At 38.9% G+C, this 25,505-nt stretch overlaps 1 protein-coding gene across 1 annotated transcript in view; it reads left to right on the forward strand.

The window, feature by feature from the left end:
• The first annotated feature begins 9,568 nt into the window (after positions 1 to 9,568).
• The window catches only part of LOC149150256 (uncharacterized), a 212,016-nt gene continuing 196,079 nt past the window's right edge, over positions 9,569 to 25,505 (forward strand). Inside the window, exon 1 of the mRNA XM_089440431.1 lies at positions 9,569 to 10,526. Coding sequence (XP_089296557.1) covers positions 9,822 to 10,526 — 705 coding nt within the window. The 5' untranslated portion in view covers positions 9,569 to 9,821. The remainder of the gene's footprint in view (positions 10,527 to 25,505) is intronic.

Below are 25,505 nucleotides of genomic sequence, written 5' to 3' on the forward strand. Positions count from 1 at the left end.
CGAGAGATAGGTAATGTGGGGTGCTTGTAGTTGCTTTTGCCTTGGAAAAACTTTGCTATGGAAGTCATCTTGGCTAAATTTCTTGTGGGCACGACTTAGAGCCATTTTTCCTACTTCACTTTAGTGGTATCATAGCCTGGATAAGGGGTGGAATTTTATAGTATAACTGCTTGGGTGGAAATTACTCAGTCTGTAGGCTTTTGCTTACTCTTATCATATTCAAATAATTTCTACTTTTACCGTTGTTAATTCATTATATTATTTTGGTTATCAATTTTAAGTACTTTATGCGTAAATAATTAGAGAATTTACTGGTTATAATTAGAATAATTAAGTTTGTCATTTTTGTTACGTCATGAGCGAAATAATGTTCATTTTATAACTTTATATTTCCTTCTTTGTATTCTCTATGGAATTGAGGAAATTATAATCAATATTTTAGCATAACGTTCTAGGTTTCTTCTCTTGTTGGTATGATAATTACTGAATTTGGGTATTTTTATTCTTGGTAGTTCCAACAAGTTTTGTTCCCTTCCCTGTGATTTGGTAAATATTATTTGAGGAGTGGTTGATTACATAAATAAGAGTGATTGTAGTCTATAAGCCTTTGAATATTATTAATGTGTATAAGTATTCTTTTGTGACTTGTTATTAATCTTAGAATTGGTAATGATTTTTGAAAAATTGGGTATTGGACTTTTAAGCCTTGACCACTGGTCAAATGGGCCAAATATGGGGTTGTGACCAAGAATTGGAGAGACAATGGGGCTAAAGGAGGTGGAAGTACGGAAGTTGGGACATTCAAAAAACTTTATGTGTCTTTTTTTTTTTTTAACCTTGGATGTTATATGGTGGAACCTACATACAATATAACCTAGAGTTGATGGAAATTTTGACATCAAGTGCCACAGGCCGGGCATCGATAGTTTTCATTTGATAGATACCAAGCACTGACAGACATCTAGAAAATATATATTTGAGGGACTTAATTAAAAATTCAGATCTAGATGTTGGAAAATAACTATTTTTATGTTAGTTACCAAGATTCTTTCTATTAGTTGACGGTACGTTAACCAACTTGGACCAAGTCAGAAAGGGGATGCGTTATGTATTCTATTGGTTTAGTTAATGAGAGTGTATATTGATAGAATTCAGATGTTAGTAGGTAGGAAACGTGGAACCATGTAACCTATGACATGGCATATGATGTAACTAATGACTTGTCACCAAAGACGTGGTAGATTGGACAAGGTTTGATGATGTTGATGTGGTGTACCAACATGATGTGCTTACATAGTGCCTACATGCCGAGGATGACATGGAGCATATGAAATGGGAACCAAAATTCGAAAATTTGACATATTGGGAAAATGACTTTTAATATTTTTTCCAGATCGAGATGTGATTGATAAAATTTGGATAAGAATCGGTTAGTTGCTTGATCAGCTGATCAATTTTAAGCTCAAAAATGAAAGTTACCAAAAATTCTTGAAACTAGTGCCAATTCGAAGTGCTCATCATTCTCAATCCAAGAACGTTCATTGTACCTCAATCTGACATGGTATGCTCAAGTTATTGCGTATTGACCGTTTGGTGAAACAACTAAAATTTGAGTAGGGCAGCGAATTGGGATTCCATACTACTGAGTCAGCAAGGTAAGCTCCAATGACAGGCTGACACTTGGTAGGTTCTGGTTCATTGGTTTTAGGTCACATTTGATTGGTTGTGCTTGTTTGAAGTGAACCTATGAATGAGAGCCACATGGCCCAATGGGAGGCCACCACGTGGCATCTCGGGGTTAGTTGGTTTTAGGGTGCATTTGATTAGTTGTGCTTGTTTGAAGTGGACCTATGAATGGGAGCCACGTGGCCCAATGGGAGGTTGCTATGTGGCATCCCGAAGTTAGTATAAAATTTTGGTTCATGACTGAACTAACCTCCATAGGAATCAAACTCATGACCTCCAAGTTTGCAGCACATCGCTTTACCGCAGCGCCATAGGTGTTCCTTGTTAAACTATAGTCACAAACTTATATTTAAAATTTTCACATTTTGTTGTTGGGGAACAGGGTTGGGGCTAAGCCCTGGGCCTCGGTCACCTCACCGCCTACATGATCGCAGGTAAGTGGGAGCCAAGGGCTCAGGCTTAGCCCCGACCCAAGGTTTCGACACCACAATTATTAACCACCGGACCAACGCCAATAGACAAGGGCGGAAGAATGGGACCAACCCACAGTTTCGGCATAACACATATGACTAGTGGCATCACAACGAAGGTGTTATGAAGTGGGAGCTAGCCTTGGGGTCACATGCCGCCCACAAGGCCACGCGCCAACATAATGGGGGCTACGATAGTTAGGGAAGATAGTTGGCTTGGCCCTTTGACCCATGGCTCCCCACATGACCACGTGCCAAAAATTTAAGGGCTTAACCAACAAGGGGTGGGTGTTAAGGCCCAACCCTCAGCCCTATGTGGCCCATATGGCCATAATTTTCGGACTTATGGGGTCATTGGGAAATTTAATCATCCAACAAAATGCACTGATAGAGGGAAAATTTGTCACTCAGTTAGCGAATTTCAGGGCAGATTTGTAGGACCGATAGACAAAAGGTCGAATTTGTAGGATGATTAACAATCAAGTTCATGGGAGAGCTTAGGAGCTCATAGATTTTGGAGTTTTTGACCAAATTGAGCTCAGAAAGAGTGCACTTAGGGGTTTTTGGATGTTTTGAATCCATTGGTGACCTCTAATTTCTTATCTGAGCACATCTAGATAGCCTTTTGTAGGTTTGAGACTAAAGGTGTGAGACTAAAGGTGTATGGATCAGTCAGGGTTTGGAAGCAGTTCTAGAAGGTATTTGGGCATGGAGAAGACTTTATAGGGGCATTCTCAACTTCAGAAGTCTACTGCAGCGACTATAACTTTTAGGGTTCAACTCAGGTTTAACTTTTCTTAATATGAAGTTTTGTTTATGTGCTTCAATGTGGAATTGAAGTGTTCACATATTTTTAGCTCATTTCAGTTGGAGTATGTCATGTTTGTAGGATATGCTTTGAGTTGTTGCTGTTTGTGAGAGTTCTTTATAGGAGAACATTACCTTGTAGGGGTAATACCCACATGTTTACCTACAAAAAACATTCACGTACTTCATTTGATACTGAATATATGAGTGGTCTAGTCATGTTGACAAGCCCAAAGATGTAGCGAAGGAGGGGTGAACTCTGTCAACAAACCTAGTGTTATGCTCTTTATTATGCCTGCATGGATTATATGTTGTTATGCTCATTATGTTAAGTTACATATGAAGACTAATTCATGATTTGAAGAGACGTTGGAAAAACATGTTGTTTCAAGACCCATTTTTACCTTGCAAAGTGTTGACATGGTCCTATTTTTGTTTTTATTTGATTTTGGAAAAGAGGAAGAAATCACCTAATCCAATTTTAGATCAGTTTGGTATTAGAGCACCAGTTGACCAAGTTGCAAGAATGGGCAGCAAAAAGAGTCTCCAAGAGCTAGAGGAGCAAAATTTGGCTCTTCGTATGGAGAACATAGAGTTGAGAAGGATGTTAGAGATAACTGAAGAGGAGAAGATGCACATGTGCTTTGTATTGCAATAAGTGCTTGATGAGAAAGTTGTAGAAAGTTCTACTCCTGTACCAACAAGAGAAACCTCCAGAATGAAGCCAGTATGTGGTCATGGTTCAAATAGTGGTTTTGGACCATATGTGGAAGATGTTGCATGTGCATTTTTCAAACATCTTCAAGAAGCACACCATATGCTAGTGGATAAGAGTGGGTGGCTAGAGTCATCTACAAGTTGGCCATCATCGTCATCATCAAAAGCTAAAAAGATGAATGACAAGTTTAAGGAGGTAATTAGCATCTCAAGTACCACTCCTTTCGTTATGTGCATAACACTTATTTTGCAGCGTTTGAGCAACATACCAAAGCCATAGGTATGATTTTGCTTTCAAAGATGGGTTATGAAGGTGGAGGCCTTGACATAAATGGCCAAGATATTACCAATCCAATTACGGTTGAGGAGAAATCGAAGTATATGGGATTGGGATATGGTCGAAGGGAGTTTGGAGAATGCTCCAAATGACTTGAGGCACATCAACCATCTCAGGATGAGATGTCACCACCTTGTGGCAACCATCAAAGCTGCAGCCCTAGAAACAGATATAACTCTCAAGAGTGTTTTCCAATCCATGGAGATTTTGAGTACTTATGGAATAAGTACCCTTGTACATTTTGTGATGCATTTGACTATTGCGTGGCTATATGTGAGCAATGTATGATAATGGTTAAAAGAATGAACCAAATTTTAGGCATCAAGCATAACGACTCTCTTTTGAATGAGAGAACTTCTATATCAACAAACAAGAGGAAGTTCTTCTGTACTCATTGCAAGGTACATGGATATGGCACTGAACGATGTTGGAAGTTACATCCAGAGCTTCGTTCAAAGAAAGTTAAAGAAATTGTGCTACATAATTCAAGGGAAACAAGAGGTGGCAAAAATGATTTGCAACAATCCTAAGCGACCTTCAAGAGAAAGATGATGCAAGAAGAGAACCCATAAGCCTAGGAGAGGCAAAGTTTGGGTAGACTTATTGTAAAGTTGTTTTGTAAAATTTTGTAATTACTTGTTGTCATTACATGTTTAGGTACTTTTGTAAAGTGAACAATCATTGTCACTATGTTCAACAAGTAGATGTTTTTCATTGATGTATGTATTGGCTCATTATAGTCCACATGTTTAAGGACTTTTGTGAATATACAAGATTGTCGTTCAAAGTTGTCTACAAGTTTGTCATATGTTCACTAATACAAGTATTCGATTTGAAACTTGTGTGAATAGAATATTTGTTTTCAAGATTGTATAAGATGACTATGTTTTGTAGGCAAGGCCAATCATATCATGGAAAAATTTGCAGTAGTGTACTTTTTATGTACAAGCTCAACTTAAAGACGTTAAAGCAAGTTTATTTTGCTTATGAATTCCAAGATGGAGTCAAATTTGTCTTCAACATTTTAACTTTAAGATGAAGTGTTTTTGAGTCGTGTAAAGATGAGAGTAAAGAGAATGTTTAGATTCCACCCATCATTATTTTTGTTCCTGCAACATTGATAAGAATGTTGGCTCAATTCTTTTATGGACAACAATTCTTCACGTAGAAGAAAGGTGAAGTACCTTGATTGGGGCTTGAAGGGCACCAATTGAAAATTATGCATTTTAGATTGAGCTTTTGGGTATTTTTGAGTTCTAGCCTCTTTATATTGACTAGGGAAGTAAAATTTTGGAGTCCAAAAGTTCCTAGTGGGGAGGTGTGATCAAGGATCAAATTTAAGCTCAAAAATGAAAGTGCCCAAAAATTCTTGAAACCAACACCAAATTGAAGTGCTCGTCGTTTTGAATCCAACAATGTTCGTTTCACCTCAATCCGACACCGTATGCTCAAGTTATCGCATGTTGACCATTTGGCGAAACAACTAAAATTTGAGCACGACAGTTGACTAGGATTTTGTACTACTGATTCAGCAGGGTGATTGTGCAGGGTATGAACTAATGGAAGGCTGACACTTAGCAGGTTCCATTTCATTGGTTTTGGGGTGCATTTGATTGGTTGTGCTTGTTTGAAATGGATCTATGAATGGGAGCCATGTGGCCCGATGGAAGGCTACCACGTGGCATCCCAGGGTTAGTGTAAAAATTTGGTTCATGATCAAACTAACCTCCATAGGAATCGAACTCGTGACCTCCAAGTTCGTAACACAACACTCTACCGCAATGCCACAAGTTTTCCTTATTAAGTCGCAGTCGCAAACATATATTTAAGTTTTTCACATTTTGTTGTTGGGGGATGGGGCCAGGGCTAAGCCATGGTCCCTGGTCACCTCATCGCCCACAGGACCATAGGCAAGTGGGAGCCGAGGGCTTGGGCTTCGCCTCAGCCAAAGGTTCTGACACCACAGTTATCAACCACCAGACCAATTCCAATAGACGGGGGCAGAGGAATGGGACCAACCCATGGTTTCGGCATAACACATACGACTAGTGGCATCACAACAAAGGTGCTACGAAGTGGAGGCCAGCCCTGGGGTCACATGCCATCCACAAGACCATGTGCCAGTGGAACGGGAGCTCCGACGATTAGGGTGGGCTGTTGGACCAACCCTTGGACCCGTGGCACCCCATATGACCACGTGCCTAAGATTTAAGGGCTTAACCGGCGGGGGAGGGCGTTAAGGCCCAACCCTTGGCCCTATGTGGCCCATATGACCATAATTTTCGGACTTACGGGGTCATTGGGCAATTTAATCATCCAACTGAATGCGCCAATGGAGGGAAAATTTATCACTCAGTTAGCGAATTTTGAAGTAGATTTGTAGGACCGATAGACAGAAGGTCGAATTTGTAGGATGATTAACAATCAAGTTCATAAGAGAGCTTAGGAGCTCATAACTTTTGGAGTTTTCGACCAAATTGAGCTCAGGAACAGTGCACTTAGGGGTTTTTGGATGTTTTGAATCCATTGGTGACCTCTAATTTATGATTTGAGCACATCTACAGAGCCTCTTTTTTTTGGTTCAGGTTTGAGACTAAAGGTGTATGGATTAGTCAAGGTTTGGAAGTAGTTTTGGATGGTATTTGGGCATGGAGAAGACCTTGTAGGGGTATTCTCATCTTTAGAAGTCTATTGCAACAACTGTAACTTGCAGGGTTCAACCCCGGTTTAACTTTTCTTAACATCAAGTTTTGTTTATGTGCTTCAATGTGGAATTGAAGTGTTCACGTGCTCTTTTTAGCTCATTTCAGTTAGAGTATGTCATCTTTGTAGGAGATGCTTTGAGTTTCTGCTGTTTGTGAGAGTTCTTTGTAGGAGAACATTACCTTGTAGGGGTAATATCCACATGTTTCCTGCAACAAACGTTTATATACTTCATTTTATACTGAATATATGAGTGGTCTAGTCATGTTGACAGACTCAAAGATGTAGCCCATGAGGGTGAACTCTGTCAACAAACCTATTGTTATGCTCTTCATATGCCTGCATGGATTATATGTTGTTATGTTCATTATGTTAAGTTACATACAAAAACTAATTCATGATTTGAAGAGACACTAGAAAAACCTGCTGTTTCAAGGCCCATTTTTACCTTGCAAAGTGTCGACACAATCCTTTTTTTTTTAATTTGATTTTGGAAAAGAGGAAGAAATCACCTAATCTGGAGAGTTCATATCTTTTGACCAAATTGGGATCCAAAGTCCATGAATATGGAAATCCAACTTTTTGGAGAATTGAATTATTAGGATTTTCCCATATCCAGACCTATTAGTTGTCATTTTTGTTGGGGTGTTTCCATCTCCTTAGGAAAGTCAAATCCATAATCTTTTAATCCAAAAATCTGGCTTTTTGGAAAACAATCTTTTAAGATTTTCTTTGGTTCTAGATGTGGTTGAGTAGTTGACATGCCTACCTTACGGAGGTGGCACAAGGTGATGACAACACATAGACACATAACCATCATGTGTTAGCCACATGTCATATGTCATGGCATAATATGGTGAAAACACATGAACGAGCTACCACATGTCAACCATGTGTCAAATGTCGACATGACATAAGATACTGAAACTTCTGAAGGCCATAGCTTTGTGTCTAGAGCTCATATTTAGATGAAGTTTATATTGTTGGAAAACTCTCGATGAGGAAAACACGAGGTTGATCTCATAAAAAAAAGTTTAAAGTGATTGAAAGAAGAGGAATTTTGATAACCCCATATCCTTAGGGTAAAGGATTGAGATCTAAATAGAACAAGAATACCATAACAAACAAATCGTGTACCAAGTTATGTATATTGTCATTCCTTGCTTTAAATTCGGTTATAATTAAGGTGTGTTACATAGCTCCTAACTTTATTCGTCAAAGATGCCCAATCTCTTGATCCCATTTTTTACTCTCATTCTTTCTCGATTTCAGTAGTCATATGGAAGATGTTACAATGTCCATAACATATACATTTCCCCCCCCCCACACACACACACATCAAATTACAAAGATAAACCCCTAAAAAATATGGTGTAGTCTAACTACTAGGTAAAATGGCCTTTCCCCTAGAATCGAGGATACAATTTCAGGCGAGATTGTGATTTGTTGTTATTTAAAATGTATTTTTGAATGCATAAATGGACTCGACACCTGAAAAACCCCTGTGTATTTGAACTTTGCAAATTAAATAATTTAAACTTACAATTCTTAAAAATCTCTATTGGATTGTGGCAAAATGAACTTGAAAAAAATACTTGACAAAAAAGCCATTTTATCTATTAATTAGACAATGCCAAAAAATAAGCTAATCATTAATTTTCTTTCTTAATTTGAGTGAAAATTAATCAAAAATATATAACAAAAAATTCACAAATATATTAAAATTAGCCTAAATCAATCTTAGAATAAAAACTAAAATATATGTAATTTTATTTTAATCTTTAATTTCATATCCTCTCCAAAACATATAACACAAAATTCACAAATATATTAAAACTAACCTAAATCCATTTTACATTTTATTTATCAATTTTATTAATATATAATTATTTATTTATTTATAATATTTAACTCCATATCCTATATTAATTTTTTCATATTTTATTGCTATCGGAATAAGTTTGCAAATTCGCATATTCACTTTATGCACCCTATTTTGATAATATATATATATATATATCACCTTATTCAAACTCTTTATTTATATAAACAATAGTATCATTCCTGCTCATTGGATTTTAAAAGTAATCCTCTTAGGGATTTGAAAGTCTTTAATGCCTTTTTAACGAGACAATCTAATTAACCTCTAGCCTTTAGGAAATGGAGAAGTTATATTTTTCACTATCACACCTTATTCAAGCACTTTGTTTATCATCACTGCCAATTGCTTTCTAAAAGTAATCTCCATAGGGATTTGAAAGTCTTTAATGCATTTTTAAACCAGGCAATCGCAATTAACAATTTTACCAAGAAAAAGGAGAAAATATAATTTTCATTGTCTGGTAACCTTTTCGAAGCTCAAGCAAGTTTGTGAAAGTTTTGTTGTTTTAAATGGCTGATACTCTTTTTCTCAAACTCTGTCCACAGCCAAGGGTACAATGAACGACAGTGCCTGTTATACATATATATGTTCTGAGGTGCAGTTGGAGACCTAAAGACACCAAGTTGTGGTCAGCCAATCAAAAATATATTTACCACTGCAAGTTAAGCGTGTATGTAGAATACGTGGTAACAGTGCGTTTGGATCCTTGGTCAACCTGGACCATTAACCCTCCATGCAAAAACTCATTGAAAGAAATCATCTCAGATAAGTGAAACCTGGCCCCACATATTGTTAACAGTTTCTGCTGAATCATGAGAGCTTCCGACCAAATATGCCATGGGGTGCACTCATAATAAATCTGTTGTCACTTGTGAATGTAACTTCGTACAAATGGTAAACTAAATGTACTACATATTATTGGTAATGCCTATTAAATTAGCAGGAAATTTCGCACTGACCTGTCCTCTTATGTGTGGGACAAATATCATATCCTCTACTGTGTCTCGGGCCTCGTTACCTCCCAATTCAATACCAATTTCACAACTTCAGCCTTTTGTCCTATTCAGCTTGCCAGCCCATGTGTGTAAATTCATTTGACTGGAAGATGAAGATGGATGCTTTAGTTTTTCCCATTTTCTTCTTCATGCATCGCCATCAATATTCTTTTTCTTATTGATGAAGAAGAGATGCAGAGTGAGCTGAGAACAGATACTGGGCGATGTCATTGGTGTGCGGAATCCCCTTGCTGGAATGTGTGTATTGCCTAGCCTGTGCGCGATGGGCGTGGAAGCGGTGCCTGCATACCGGCGAGCAAGACAGCGAGCGATGGGGCTATGCGAGGCGGGAGGAGTTCGAACCTGTGCCCCGTCTCTGCCGCCTCATCCTTTCCGTATACGAAGACGACATAAGGAAACCCAAGTGGGCTCCTCCGGGAGGTTACGGGATCAATCCGGAGTGGATCCTCAAGAAAGTCACTTACGAGCAGACTGGGGGCCGAGCTCCTCCTTATGTTATCTACTTGGATCATGAAAATTGCGACATTGTGCTGGCAATCCGAGGCCTGAACATGGCGATGGAAAGCGATTATGCCATGCTCTGGGACAACAAGCTCGGCCAGAAGATGTTCGACGGGGGTTTTGTTCATAATGGGCTCTTGAAATCCGCTGCCTGGCTTATCGACAATGAGGGCGATACGATTAAAGAATTGATCAAGGAATACCCGAATTACACTCTCACTTTTACTGGGCACTCGCTTGGGTCCGGTATAGCGGCTCTGCTGGCTTTGATCGTGGTCAACAACAGGGACTTGTTGGGTGAAATACCTAGGAATCAGATTAGATGTTTTGCGTTTGCTCCGGCCAGATGCATGTCTCTCAACTTGGCTGTCAGATATGCTGACATTGTCAACTCTGTTGTGTTACAGGTATGGTTTAATTTTTTCTTTTACTTGCATTATTTTTTGGTTTCAAACTATAATCACAATTATGCCTTCTCTGCCAGTGACAATCTGGAAGATGGTTTCTGGATGCAAGTTCTCGGGTTTGAATCTTGATGCGATATCATCTTCCATGGCTTGAGATGCGTATGTGCTTTGTAGGTTCCTTCCTTTTGATTGTTGTCTTTGTAATACCACCTTAATTGCAAGCTTACAGAAAAATCGAAGTGGCATATTCTATGTTGCAGATTGTTGTCTTTGTAATGCCACCTTAATTGCAAGCTTGCAATAAAAATCAAAGTGGCATATGCTCTGTTTCAGATTTGGTTCCACAGCCTAGATTAGATTTCATTCACCTTTGAGGTTATTGCCTATGTTGTATTCTGTGCGCATCCCCAAAAATAAAATCAATGGTATTTGGAAGAAGATCAGTTATTCTCATGCTCTACTCTGTGTGCACCCCCCAACACAAAATAAAATTAATGGTATCTGGAATAACTTATAAGTTCAGCTGATTCATGAGATCGAAACCCAATTTACCCATATTAAACTATAGCCACATTTACACGATCTCTTAATCGACCTAGATTGGGTCGTCCATGCATGGGATTATGGCGTATGCTGTATTTTATTGGAACCCAAAAAAAAATAATCATGATATTTTGAATATGATTAGCTGTTGTCGCTGACGAGATCAAAACCCATTTCCTCCAATATAATCTAAAACCACACTTGACACCGTCTGCCTCCTATAATGTATTTTGTGTGCACCCTCCTCCCCACAAAAGAACTCATGTTATTTGGAACAAGATCAGTTGTTATCAATCAAAAACCAGTTCATCCAAATTCACAGAATTTGACAAGTTCTTGTCTCTAGATTCTACAGCTATTCAATGCTCAGCACAGCTGAAGTTAGGAGATAGTTCTCAATGTGTCATGCTATTTGCTTTAATTTTCTTTACTTGGATTGGGTTTTGGTTTCCAGAAATCAATGCTACATTAAACTATAACCCCCATCACTCTGTAGGCCTCGATTGGGTTGCATCTACTTGTCTATTGTGGCGTGTGCTTTTTTCTTTTGTGCACCCCCAAAAAGCGTTCATGGTATTTGGGATAAAATCAGTTTTTATCCATGAAAGTCACTAAAATCGGTCAGTTTTTATCAGGCTTCTGGAGCAATCCAATGGGCAGGTGATTTAAGTTGCTCATGAATTAATAGTCACGTGACCTAAGTTGTTCAAGAAAAGTTGTGTAGGAGTCAGATCTCACGCTCTTGCGCTACTTTCTTGGATAGGTAGGAGAAGGCTATGGATGTAATAATTTCCATGTGTTCTATGAAGAGAAGACAATTGTTTTCCTTCAAGTAATATAACTATTGTTTTTATTTTTTAAAGGGGAAAAAGACCAGTGCATCCACTTGTGATATTATGAGCTACGCCGTATTTGTGTGCACTACCCTCCACAGAAAAAAAAATGTCAAAAAGAAAAAGGAGGAGGAGGATGAAGTCATGGTCTTTGGAATAACAATAGTTGTTGTTACGAACAAGATCCAAAACCCAACTTATCCTGAAAAATTACTAGAATAAAACAGTTCTCATCTAGATTCCTTAGCTGTTTAATGGTCAGCTCATTTGAGTTCTTTAGGAAAGGTTAGATGTAGGAGCTAGATCTCATGCTCTTGCCCTACTTGCTAGGGTAAGGAGTGTTGAAGGAAATGTAACTAGGTTCGGCCTTCATAAATGTACTTTTGATATTTGTATTTATCCAAGAAAATAAATATTACTCTTATAATATATGTCAATGAGTTTCTTGCTCATTGAAATAGGTCTAGCACTAGTTAAAGTGCTATAGGTAAGTTAAATAGTCAAAAGAAAAGGTTGAAGACCTTAAGGGCTTGTTACACCATGCAATAATATGTATTAGGGTCATACGAAGACCTCCACGTAAAGTCATAAGCCTCCTCCAAGCAATGGCACCATCAAAAGAAGCAATCTGAATTATATCAAGCAAGTCGGCCTGAAGTCTTCATGTTGGCCTCTAGTCGGCCTAAAAGGAGACAGATTCCTATATAAGGAGCCATTCGATCTCCTCAAAGGACAACGATATCATCTCTGAAATCAGCGAGAAAGAGGACGAGTAAAGGGTACGGAAAAGTCAAGGAAAGAGGTCTCCAAGTATAGCGAAGAAGGAGGAAGAAATACTGAAGCTTTGGAAGTCTGTTCTAGGGCTAAAAGACAGTCACACGTGCAAAGAAGGAGAGGGTCTCTCTGCTGTCATAGCAGCCCTCTATCACATTCACACAAACTTCATTATTTGGGCTAATATCATAGGCCTAAAGGGCCTCCCACTCAAGCGAAGAAGCAAGGAAGAATAAGCGAAGTTAATAGGGCTGATCTGAAGCATACTACAGTCACACGTGTGAAGGCAAAGAAGGCTATTCTGTTATCATATCGAACTCTCCTATTGCAGTGATAAAGGAGAAGTGTTTGGGCTAGAAAAGAGTACCTATAAGGTCACCCACTCAAGCAAGGAAAAATGATATACAAGCAAAGGAAGAAAAGGTCAAGATTCATCCTAGAGCATACAATCTAAGGTCTCTACAGTTGCTGGAAGAAGTGCTGAAAGGAGGAAGACAAAGTGCTTGAAGGAGAAGGACGAAGTGTTGCAAGAGGAGGTAATCTTGAAAGGACTTGACTTGTGCTTGGAGGATCTTCTTATCAAGGGTCTAGGGTTTGGCATTGATCAATAGAAGCTTCAATAAGAGAAATTCATGAAAGGGTTTTCCTCTCAAGAGAAGAGAGGTTTTGGCCCTGACAGAGAGCCAATATCTTGTGTTCTTGTTCTTATGTTTTGGTAGCAGTTTGATGAAGTACACACACATGCATTAATAATAATAAGAAGAAGATTAAGCTAACAAGAAAAAGTAAAAGGACTCCACAAATTGTTATCAAGTAACAAAGAATCACACTACACTTATTTGCCCTAGATTCTTCAACATGGTATCACAGGGAAGGTGAGACATCAGGGAAAGGGAAACTCAAGAACACTCATCAAGGAAAGTCATCTACAAGGTTGAAGCATCAAGCCAAATCTACTCAAGGAAAAGAAGGCCTATCACCTATCATTCACCAAGGAAGACTACAAAGCAAGAAGAGGAGCCTTACACAAAGGCACCTACAAGGAAGAGCTGATCAAAGAGGGACCTACCTCATCTACAAGTCACCAAGCAAATCTCATCACCAAGCAAGTCCAGTTGGAAAAGGCAACTTGAAGAACATCAAGATCCAAGGAAGGCAAGCCATCAAGTCTTCAAGGAGGAAGCAAATGCATTACATCTCAAAAATCTATCAAGTAAGTATATGCCCCCTTCTGAATATACATCGATATCTTTTTGCAAGGAAAGCAACAAATTGGTAGGTACCAATAACTTTCTTGCATGGAAGAAGCGAACTAATCTACTTCTCGAGGAGAATGAACTTCTAGAACATATCAAAGGGAATATCACTATCCCTGCTAAGGAACAAACTCAAGCCTTAGCTAAGTACAATAAAGATGAGACAAGAGCTCAAAGGATTCTAATAGAATCAATCAAAGGCTCTCTCATTCCTTATGTCTCCAAATTTGAAACATCGAAAGAAATTTATGATAAGTTAGTAGAGCTATTCTCGGTATCCACAACCGGAGAAGTAATATCTCTAAGGAATGAATTGTACAAGATGAAGATAACAAAGGAAGGAATAGCTCCCTACTTCATGAAAATCTCTGAAATGAGAGATCAACTTCAAGAACTTGGGGAGGTCATGTCTAACAGAGAGATGACAACTATAGTAGTCAATGCTCTACCTGAGGATTGGGGCAACTTCACATCAAGCATATATGCCAAGAAGGAAGCAACCACACTCAGTGAAATGTGGTCTCTATGCAGGACAGAGGAAACCAGAGTTAAAACAAAGGAAGATGTGGGATCAAAGGAGCAAGCATTTGCTACCATGGCCAAGAGAAAGGGAAAATTTGGTCCACAAAGAACGAACAACAAAGACATGTCCAAAATCCAATGTTTTGGATGCCAAGTGTTGTACCTTAAGAAACCAATTTCCTGGCTGTGGAGAAATTGTGCTTAAGACATTAATGATTATTGTTTGTTGTCACTTTATTGTTTGTTGTATTCTTAAATGAAGGACCTGGAAAACTTGGTCCCTAACCCTTAATACATATGTGATCCGAAAATCTCAGAATGCCATTTGTTGCTAGATATAAATGATGAATGAAGAAAGCTTGAAGGAGAAGTTAAAGATAATATGCTGCTTAAACACAAAACCTACTATCCGTCACTTAGAAGAATTATGAAAATGAGAACTGAATCATAGACAATATGCTGCTTGACATAGAAACTATTGTCTGTGACCCTTGGAGAAATTAAAGATAATATGCTGCCTTACACAGAAACTATTATCTATAACTTAGAAAGGAAGGTGAAAACTTCAAGTATAGGAGCGATCTTTTAAGGGATTTTAACTTTATTTACATAAGCAAATAAAGACCTGTAGCTTCATTACTATACTTGAAAGAAGAAAACATAAGATGACACATGACAGAGAAGTTACAAAATTATACCCAACAATTCATGGAAACTTCTGATTTTTTCATTAATCAACAGCTATACCAGGAATACAGTGGCTTAGTTTCCAGGTTCTCCAAAATTCGAATCTCTTCTTTGTAAATTTTCATTTTTTTATATATTGTGGAACAATTGTTGATTTATGAAACTGTCAAATTATTTAACTGCTTCTCTAACTATCTGAAGTAAAAACTATTACAAAATTTTACAGAGGGTAAAAGGCACCTCAAAGAACATGAAATAACAAGAAAATAACTGAATTTACAAGAGGACGATAACTGCTGGCTTGCTTTGTTAATCCGCTGCCGAGTTCCTTTGTATATGCCTTAATGATGTTTAATTCGTTTTAGCTGTAATGAAATGTGTTTGACTTGTGTAAACTTGGGCTTACATATGCATCGGGCGTTTTGATTGGCCAAAATACAAAGAAAACATACCCAATTTCCTTTCTCTTCAGATTTGGCTCTAACACTGATTTTCCTCTTTGCACAGCGAAATCAACGCAAACCTTTGATTAATACGGAACTAAAAAAGAATTAATCTTGCTTCATAAATCCGGCGGATCCGCTCGTTTAACGCTCCATTGACTTTGCGTCGCAAATCGCAGTCGGCCCTTTCAAATGTTATATCAATGTAAACCTTTACAATACGCGATAAGACGGACGCGCCGGAGTATTAAACATAATGTATATAATATCGGGTCTGGAATCTCCATCGCAAATCGCAATTGGTGAATGAACCAACACATATGCATAAGACGCTTTGCGGACCCGCCAGAGTTATTAAATGCAATATATATATTTTCGGGTCCAGCCAAGGGTGATTTCATATAAGTACTGCTGCATTTTGCGATTGCGATTTAATCGCATTGTTAACACATATATATATCAGGTCCATTCTCCACCGTAGATTTCAACCCTAGGATCCGACGGCTGATATCAATTTCGGGTGGACTACTTGCACGAGAGTTACTTGGCCGATATGAGCGGTTTTTCTCTCTCTTCTAGTTGCTACGTGTCAACCATTGAATGGAATTGGGCGCTTTCCTCTAAATACCATTTACCATTTTGCATCCGCCCGAAATCCCACTTATAGTTTTAAATCCGCCCTTTGTCTTGGTTAACGCCTGGACTTGTTTGTGCCCGATGACCGTAGATCTTCGACCATGGACGACGATGATGCACCTTCGGATTTCTCTTCCACCAGCGCTTCTGGTAATCTTCGCCGTTCATTCCTTGATTCCAATCTACATGATTTAGTCTGGATCGTTCATTCCCTTCGACCTCATCCGTTGATCTCCAAGATCCAACGGTTCCTGTGCGTTCATTCTTCATCTATCCACTCACTTTGACTTTGCACCATTTCTTCAGTATTTTGTGGTTTTGGGGTTTTCTTCAGGGTTTTGGCCTTTCATTTTCCCGCTGCTCAACTCTCTTAGAGCTTGACTTCTGCAGATTCTCACTTTGCTGTTATCCTTGGGCTTTACAGCATAGTATATATATATTTCGGTTATGGCTTTGTATAACCATTTATATTATGATTTAACTTGATTGCATGGGTATACTGGTAACGATTCTTTTACACTTGTTTCTTTTAGCGATTTCAATATGTAGTTACCACATTCTCTTTTGAAATATATCAAGTAACCTTGAACTATAATAGATGCTACAACACCAAGAATATGGACACTACAAAAGGAATTGTCCTAAGCTTAAGCAGGACAACAACAACAAAATCAAGAGGGAAGAAGCTCACATGACTCAAGAGGTGAAAGAAGAAGAAAATAAGCAAAAGAAGAAAGATCCTTCGGATCTCTGCTATGACTAGGTCAAACTCTTTACTTCAAGACTTCTTTCAAGGATTTGAGTAGGATAGGAGCATGTAGGAATAAAACAAAATTGCATGACTAGAAACATCTTCTAGAATCTAGAAGCATGAAGTACATAGAGTTCTAGATACTCATGAAGATGTAGCATTTATAATGAGAATAAAAATGCATGGGTAGAAATATCTTCTAAAATATAGGAGCATGGTAGATATAGCTCAATATATTCATATAGAAGGAGCATACCTAGTATAGGACCTCATCCATGATAAAAGAAGATTGATCATGATTAAGAATCTTAAAAGACCTCCATCATCAAAAGAAAAGAAACTTTTGCAAGGCAAGGGTCTTTAAGATCCTATAATGGAATCTTCAAAAGAAGGTTCATGAAACAAAGTAGATGTTTCATCGAGAATCCCATTCATGGGATTCAAGAAAAGGATGATATGCAGGCAAGCTAAGATGAAGCAAGAAGGGCCACACCAAGGACAATCGAATGAAGCTAAGAAGATCAAAGGAGAATCAAGATGAGGTATGTATGCATCAAAGTTTAGTCATGTTATCATTTGTATATTATTGAGTCATGGGAATAGTTCTATAACATGATCAAGTATGAAATAATCTCTTTCACCAAGAACATGCTCGAAGGCATGTACTACAATGCAATGAAGGTCAATGAAAGAATATGCTCACATAAGGAGTATAAGATTGCTGACTAAGAAGCAAGAAGAAATGCTGACTAGTCCAGGAAGCAAGCAATGAAGAAGTGCTCTCACAAGGAGCATAAGGTGGTTGACCAATCTATCTAAGAAGAAGCAAATGAAGAAAGAGATCAAGCATGTGAAGAACACCATGATCACCAAGAATCACTATCTGACAAGATACTTTGAAGATATCTCCCGAAAGAAGGTAGGACAACTCTGACAAAGGAAGGAAGGACCCTTGACACCTATGAAGGCCTTGGAGATATGAAATATGTAGATAATTGATTCTACTCTACAAAGATGTCGTGATGAAGAAGCCATCCAACAAAAGAAAAAGCAATGTTGAAGCAATATCAGGATAAAGTCATGATGGGCTACTAGGTCGAAGCATGTAAACAAGCAAATATGACAAAGCATCCATAAGAAGAGTATTCTGAAGCATGGACAGATGACAAAGGACTAGCTAGATGACAAGAAAACTTGATGTACGGTAAGAAAGACACTTTCCATGAAGGAAGCAATGACATGACAAACCAGAAAGGAAAGTGATTGATGGATGGTGCCCTACCTAGAAGAAGTTCGAACAAAGACTTCATGACATCAAAGAAAGGAAGGAGATCAAGCAGCTGAAGGACCAATGAAGAAGTTGCTAATGAATGAAAGAGTCCCTAGTTAAGAGGGAGCTCTGACAAGTCCCTGATCAAGAGGGAGTTTTGGACCACCCCTGATTAGAAAGGAGTGACAATTGTGTTTTTCCATTTCATGGGTCATGCACTAGGCCAAGACTAACATACATAAGTTTAGATGAAGGCCATTAATGGAAATGTAGACACAAGATAGACACAACATTCTTGTCTTCACTTGGGAAAAAAGAATGGGAGGATTAGGTAATCATCTGGCACCCGATACTCTTTGAGGATGTGTAGGGCATCCAAGACAAGAGTAGGCAAGAGGACTGATATTCTTTGAGGGCTAGGAACCCAAGATAAGAATAGTCCTAGAAGGTCATATGCAGAGAACACCCGCGTGGGTATGTACCTCGAGAGACAACGATGAAGGTGTCTATAAATCATTGGTCTTGCCAGCATTGTAGCTCATGATCTCATGAAGAGATGGAGCTGTTAGTCAAGGCCTTGCACTATGACAATGCTGATTAATATGATGCTATAACAGATGGATTACAAATCTGGTTTCTCTTATGTGAATTCTTCAGAGATTGATAATAGCCAAACACCTTGTAATGTTATATGAATACCTCCCTAGTTAAGAGGGAGTGTTGAAGGAAATGTAACTAGGTTCGGTCTTCATAAATGTACTTTTGATATTTGCATTTATTCCAGTGTGGAAAAAGTCCCGAAAAAATCGGGATTAATTCCTAAAAATGCGATTTTTTGGCCGAAACGATTATATCGGCCGACTTTTTGATGATTTTTTGAAAAACAAAAAAATCGCGATAAAATCGAATTAATCCCGATTTAATCGGGAGTCGATTGAAAAAATCGTTTGCATTATAAAATTTATGGCCGCGGGCATAAAAAGCCGGAAATCGTTCATTTAATTTTTCACTGTCTTTTTGCTTGTTCCGGATCCGCGCTGTGGAGAATCGAGGCCCGAGGGTTTCAACTTTGAGTTTTCGGTGTGCATTTTCCAGTTGCAATGTTGCCAACAGGAGCCCGCAAGCCTCGGCCCTCAAGGTTAAGGTATGCTCACTGCTCAGAGCCTCAGACGGTAGACCATACGCTGTTAAAAGTTAAAAGTTAAAACTTAAAATTGACGTATATTATGATTAATATATAATATATATTTCATATTTATTACATATATGGCTATGCGCAATGAGCATTGCGGCCCTGCGGGCAGCGGAAAGCCATGGCCCATTATCCAAATAACAACGTATATGTATTGTGCAATGTGTACACTGTATATTATATAACTGTTCAGTGTTCACTGTTAAGTTTCACTGATATATACCACAGTTGTGAGAGCATTTTGTCATTACATATCGTTCACATGAGCATAGGAATTTCTGTCTTATGTCACTGTTTATAATATATATATCATTGCCATACAGAACAAAATTATTGCCAAATCAAACAAGGTCAAGGTTATTGCCATGTCAAACAACGTCACTTACCATATCAAGGTACTAATATTTAGGAGTCCTGTTATCACTTAAGGTCATTCAGCCAGTGTTAACAACTTATGAGTTATAAGTTATGACCATTGTAAGATACGGTGATAACTGATACCCTCATCTCCAGATATATTAAATAGTAAATACCCAATAAATTTTCCAAAGTTTTGTGTAATCTGTCTCAGACTCCAGAGAACTTTCATCGAACAGTTTGAGTGAGGTAGGCTGTAGGTACAGTTATTAGGAACCTGGTGTTAACTCAGCAATGCAGACTCTAGCATATCAGTCCCCTTTTGGTGAAGGATATCAGTCCCACTTGAAGAATGCTAGCTCAGAAATTGAGCCCATAGTGTTAACATATAATAAATTAATAATAAATATATATGGCTTAAGTGTTCACTGTTCGAACTTCGGTGGGTCTAAAAATTTAAAAAATTAAAAATTAAAATTTAAAATCACTGTAAATTTGTAATTTAAATTTTAAATTTATTAATTTGTTTCTAAATTGAAAATTCTGAGTGCAATACAAATTACTAATTATATTTTGCTGATTTGAATTTGTTTCAATTTTTTTTGTGCCCAGGTTTAAACTTTAAATTCCAGCTCAAAGTTTAAAACAAAATGCCGAGGATTTTGGATTCTATGTGGGAGTTTGGTGAGCCTGATGCTACACCCGAAACTGGGGGGGTCAATAGAATGTATTTGACTTGCAAGTTGTGTGGCAAGCATATGTCAGGAGGCATCAACAGATTAAAATTCCACTTGGGGCAAATTCCGGGGCAAAATGTTGAACTTTGCAAAAACTCAACTCCCGAAATCATCCGACGGGCCATTCAATCATTGATGGATAAAGAGGAGGGAAAAGACACCAGGGCAGCAATAACAAAACAACTTGTAGGGGGCTCAAGAGTGGGGGGAATTGAGAGTGGCAGTGCTTCTACAACAGCATCACCTTCCTCACCCATGGGTACTCATCCTTCTATCTCATCTTTTTTTGTTCCTAGAACAACAACTGGTTCACAACCTGGGATCAGATCATCAATGAAAAAAAAGGAAAAGGCAGAAGCTGACAAGTTGGTCAGTAGGTGTCTTCTATGGAGTGATGTTCCTTTCGACATTGCCAAGACAAACCCATTCTACCAGCCTATGTTTGATGCTGTTGCTGTCGTTGGCCCGGGGTACAAAGCCCCCACCTTTGCAGAATTGAGAGGGCCTCTTCTTCAAGATGAAAAGACTGAGTGCACTGCTAGATTGGCAGAGTTTAGGGCATCATGGGAGCACACTGGATGCACAGTCATATCAGATGGTTGGAATGACCAGAAGGGTAGGACCCTTCTTAACTTCTTAGTTAGTTGTCCCAAGGGGACAATGTTTATGAAATCTGTTGATGCATCTGCACACATTAAAGATGCACGTTTATTATGTGAGTTGTTGGACCTCTTCATTCAGGAAGTAGGCCCAAGCAATGTTGTCCAAGTCATAACGGACAACGCTGCAAATTATGTTGCAGCTGGCAAGATGCTTATGGAGAGGTATCCTAACTTGTTTTGGACACATTGTGCTGCTCATTGCATTGACTTGATGTTGGAGGATATAGGTAAAATTCCTACTGTGAGGGATATTGTTGAATCAACCAAGAGCATAACAAAATTTATTTATAATCATTCATCTGTGCTTAGCTTGATGAGAAAATTCACCAACAACAAAGAGTTGGTGCGGCCTGCCATTACACGATTTGCCACTACTTTCATATCTCTTCAGTCTCTGTTGAATTCTATGTGGGAGGTGAAGAGCATGTTTCTCTCAGCGGATTGGCGTTCTTTATCTATTAGCCGCAAACCGGAGGGAGAGGGCATATGCAGACTAGTTTCATATGATCAGAGCTTTTGGGCAGGAGTAGAGGAGGTGTGTGCCATTTCAGAACCTTTGGTAAAGGTTCTTCGATTGGTTGATGGAGAGAAGCCCGCAATGGGCTACTTGTATGAGGTCATGGATAGGGCCAAAGAAGCCATCCGTGCTTATTATGCAGATAAGGGAGACGAGGGGTTAGAGAAACAACAGGTCATATGGAGAGTGATTGATCAGCGATGGAACAATACCCTCCATCGCCCCATTCATGCTGCAGGTGTCTACCTCAACCCTGCATTTTCTTATGCTTGTGGTTTCAGATTTGATGCCGAGGTGATGGATGGATTCTTCACTTGTGTTGAGAGGATGGTGTCATCTGAGCAAGAACGTGAGGAGATTTCTAAAGAAATGGAGGTCTATAGGATGAGAGGTGGCACATTTGGTTTTAACATGGCTATTAAGAATAGGACGACCAAAATGCCAGGTAAGCTTTAGTTTGTTTCAAACTTTCAAGTTTAGAATTTCAATGTTTTTTTTTTTATGTTTCTCATTTTTCTTTTAACTTGTAGATGCTTGGTGGACAAGCTATGGTGCCAGAGTACCCCATCTCCAAAAGCTTGCCATTCGAGTGGTCAGCGAAACATGCAGTTCCTCTGGGTGTGAGTGCAACTGGAGTGTATTTGACAAAATACACTCCAAAAAGCGCAACAGGTAAAAACTAAAAAGATTTCAAATTAAATTTTTTGAATTCGTTTGATTTATTTTAATATTTAAATTTTCTAAGTACTAATTTACAATCTATGACCCTAATACAGATTGGAATCCCAATGCCTCAATGACATGGTATACGTCTACTACAATCTTCGATTGTGGGTGAGACAACTTCAGAAATCTGCTGATGTGGAAGCCATCTCATTGGACAATATTGATACCACCGCTGCATGGAGAGTCGAGATTGAGAGGCCAATCTTGGACACAATCCCGGATTGGTTAGGTGTGGATCTAGAGGATGTAGCAGTTGCAGAGGAGGGAGAGCCAGAGATAGAGGAGGAGGAGGCGGAGCAACATCAGGGTCAGGAGGCAGTAGCAGAGCTGGATGAGGATGCTGAGGACGAGGTGACACCATCTAGGGTGGGCAGCAGCAGCGGCAGCGTAGCACAGAGGCCACCTCTTCCATTAGCTTCTAGAGGACGATTGAGTCCATTTCATTTTGTATCCCCAGGGGCAGGGTCTTCTTCCTCTAGAGGAAAAGGCAAAGCCATTCCCTATTCCCGTAAAAGGGGAAGAGGATCTCAGTGACTGATTAGTGATTACTTGATGACTTTTAGATGACTCATGATGTACATTTATTATATTTTTTGTTGATATTTTGACTCTTGAGAGTTGAGACTCAGACAGGACTCAAAATTCAGGAGTGGATTCACTATTTTGATATGTGATGTAGCACTAGACTTCATATACATATTATATATTAGCTTTCTTTACATGTTTATGTGGAAATGCATTTATTTGATGTTGTGGATACTCTAGATGTTAAAAAAATTTAAAAAAATGAATAATTTTGTGTTTTTTTAATTTTGCCGACTTTTTCGAAAAACTCCCGACTTTGCCGAGTTTTTCAACTTTTGGACCCTTGCCGAATTAATCTCGACTTCGACTTTTTCCACATTGATTTATTCAAGAAAACAAATATTATTCTTATAATATATGTCAATGAGTTTCTTGCTCATTGAAATAGGTCTAGCACTAGTTGAAGTGCTATAGGTGAGTCAAATAGTCAAAAGAAAAGGTTGAAGTCCTTAAGGGCTTGTTACACCATGCAATAATATGTATTAGGGTCATAAGAAGACCTCCAAGCAAAGTCATAAGCCTCCTCCAAGAAATGGCACCATCAAAAGAAGCAATTTGAATTATATCAAGCAAGTCGGCTCGCAAGTCTTCATGTCAGTCTCTAGTCGGCCTAAAAGAAGGTGACATACTCCTATATAAGGAGCCATTTGACCTCCTCAAAGGACAACGACATCATCTTTGAAATCAGTGAGAAAGAGGACGAGTAAAGGGTACGAAAAGTCAAGGAAAGAGGTTTCCAAGTATAGCGTAGAAGGTGGAAGAAATACCGAAGCTTTGGAAGTCTGTTCTAGGGCTAAAAGACAGTCACATGTGCGAAGAAAGAGAGGGCCTCTCTGCTGTCATAGCAGCGCTATATCACAGTCACACAAACTTCATTATTTGGGCTAACATCATTGGCCTAAAGGGCCTCCCACTCAAGTGAAGAAGCAAGGAAGAATAAGCGAAGTTAATAGGGCTAATCTGAAGCATACTACAGTCCCACATGCGAAGGCAAAGAAGGTTATTTTGCTCTCATATTGAACTCTCTTATTGCAGTGATAAAGGAGAAGTGTTTGGGCTAGAAAAGAGTGCCTATAAGGTCACCCACTCAAGCAAGGAAAAAGGCTATACAAGCGAAGGAAGAAAAGGTCAAGGTTCATCCTAGAGCATGCAATCTAAGGTCTCTACAGTTGCCGGAAGAAGTGCTGAAAGGAGGAAGACAAAGTGTTGGAAGGAGAAGGACGAAGTGTTGCAAGAGGACGTAATCTTGAAAGGACGTAATAGCAAGAAGAAGAGCCTTACACAAAGGCACCTACAAGGAAGAGTTGATCAAAGAGGGACCTACATCATCTACAAGTCACCAAGCAAGTCCACTTGGAAAAGGCAACTTGAAGAACATCAAGATCCAAGGAAGGCAAGCCATCAAGTCTTCAAGGAGGAAGCAAATCCATTACATTTCAAAAATCTATCAAGTATATGACCCCTTTTGAATATACATCAATGTCTTTTTGCAAGGAAAGCAACAAATTGGTAGGTACCAATAACTTGCTTGCATGGAAGAAGAGGGCTGATCTACTTCTCAAGGAGAATGATCTTCTAGAACATATCAAAGGAAATATCACTATCCCTGCTAAGGAACAAACTCAAGCCTTAGCTAAGTACAATAAGGATGAGACAAGAGCTCAAAGGATTCTAATAGAATCAATCAAAGACTCTCTCATTCCTTATGTCTCCAAATTTGAAACATCAAAAGAAATTTATGATAAGCTAGTAGAGCTATTCTCGGTATCCACAATTGGAGAAGTAATATCTCTAAGGAATGAATTGTACAAGATGAAGATAACAAAGGAAGGAATAGCTCCCTACTTCATGAAAATCTCTTAAATGAGAGATCAACTTCAAGAACTTGGGGAAGTCATGTCTGATAGAGAGATGACCACTATAGTAGTCAATACTCTACCTGAGGATTGGGGCAACTTCACATCAAGCATATATGCCAAGAAGGAAGCAACCACACTCAGTGAAATGTGGTCTCTATGCAGGACAGAGGAAACCAGACTTAAAGCAAAGGAAGATGTGGGATCAAAGGAGCAAGCATTTGCTACCATGGCCAAGAGAAATGGAAAATTTGGAAAATTTTGGTCCACAAAGAACAAACAACAAAGACATGTCCAAAATCCAATGTTTTGGATGCCAAGAATTGGACACTACAAAAGGAATTGTCCTAAGCTTAAGCAGGACAACAACAACAAAAGAAAGAGGGAAGAAGCTCACATGACTCAAGAGGTGAAACCCAAGCTTGCATCTGCCAAACCCAAGATTGCATCTGCCAACTCGTGCTCTGACCATATGCCACTGTTGGGAAGTCTCTCCCCTGGTGCATTGAGTCCCATCCAACTGTCTCAGGTGAGCTCCTTACACCCTGCTGCTTGTGCTGAGAGGGTTAAGGGATAACAACCAAATCCTCTGAGACTATGAGCAATATGAAGGAGAAATAGGCATTTGAGTC

Source organism: Pinus tabuliformis, chromosome 9 (genome assembly GCF_031772625.1).
Source record: "Pinus tabuliformis cultivar Carrire ecotype Pingquan chromosome 9, CPIR1, whole genome shotgun sequence".
NCBI lineage: Eukaryota > Viridiplantae > Streptophyta > Pinopsida > Pinales > Pinaceae > Pinus > Pinus tabuliformis.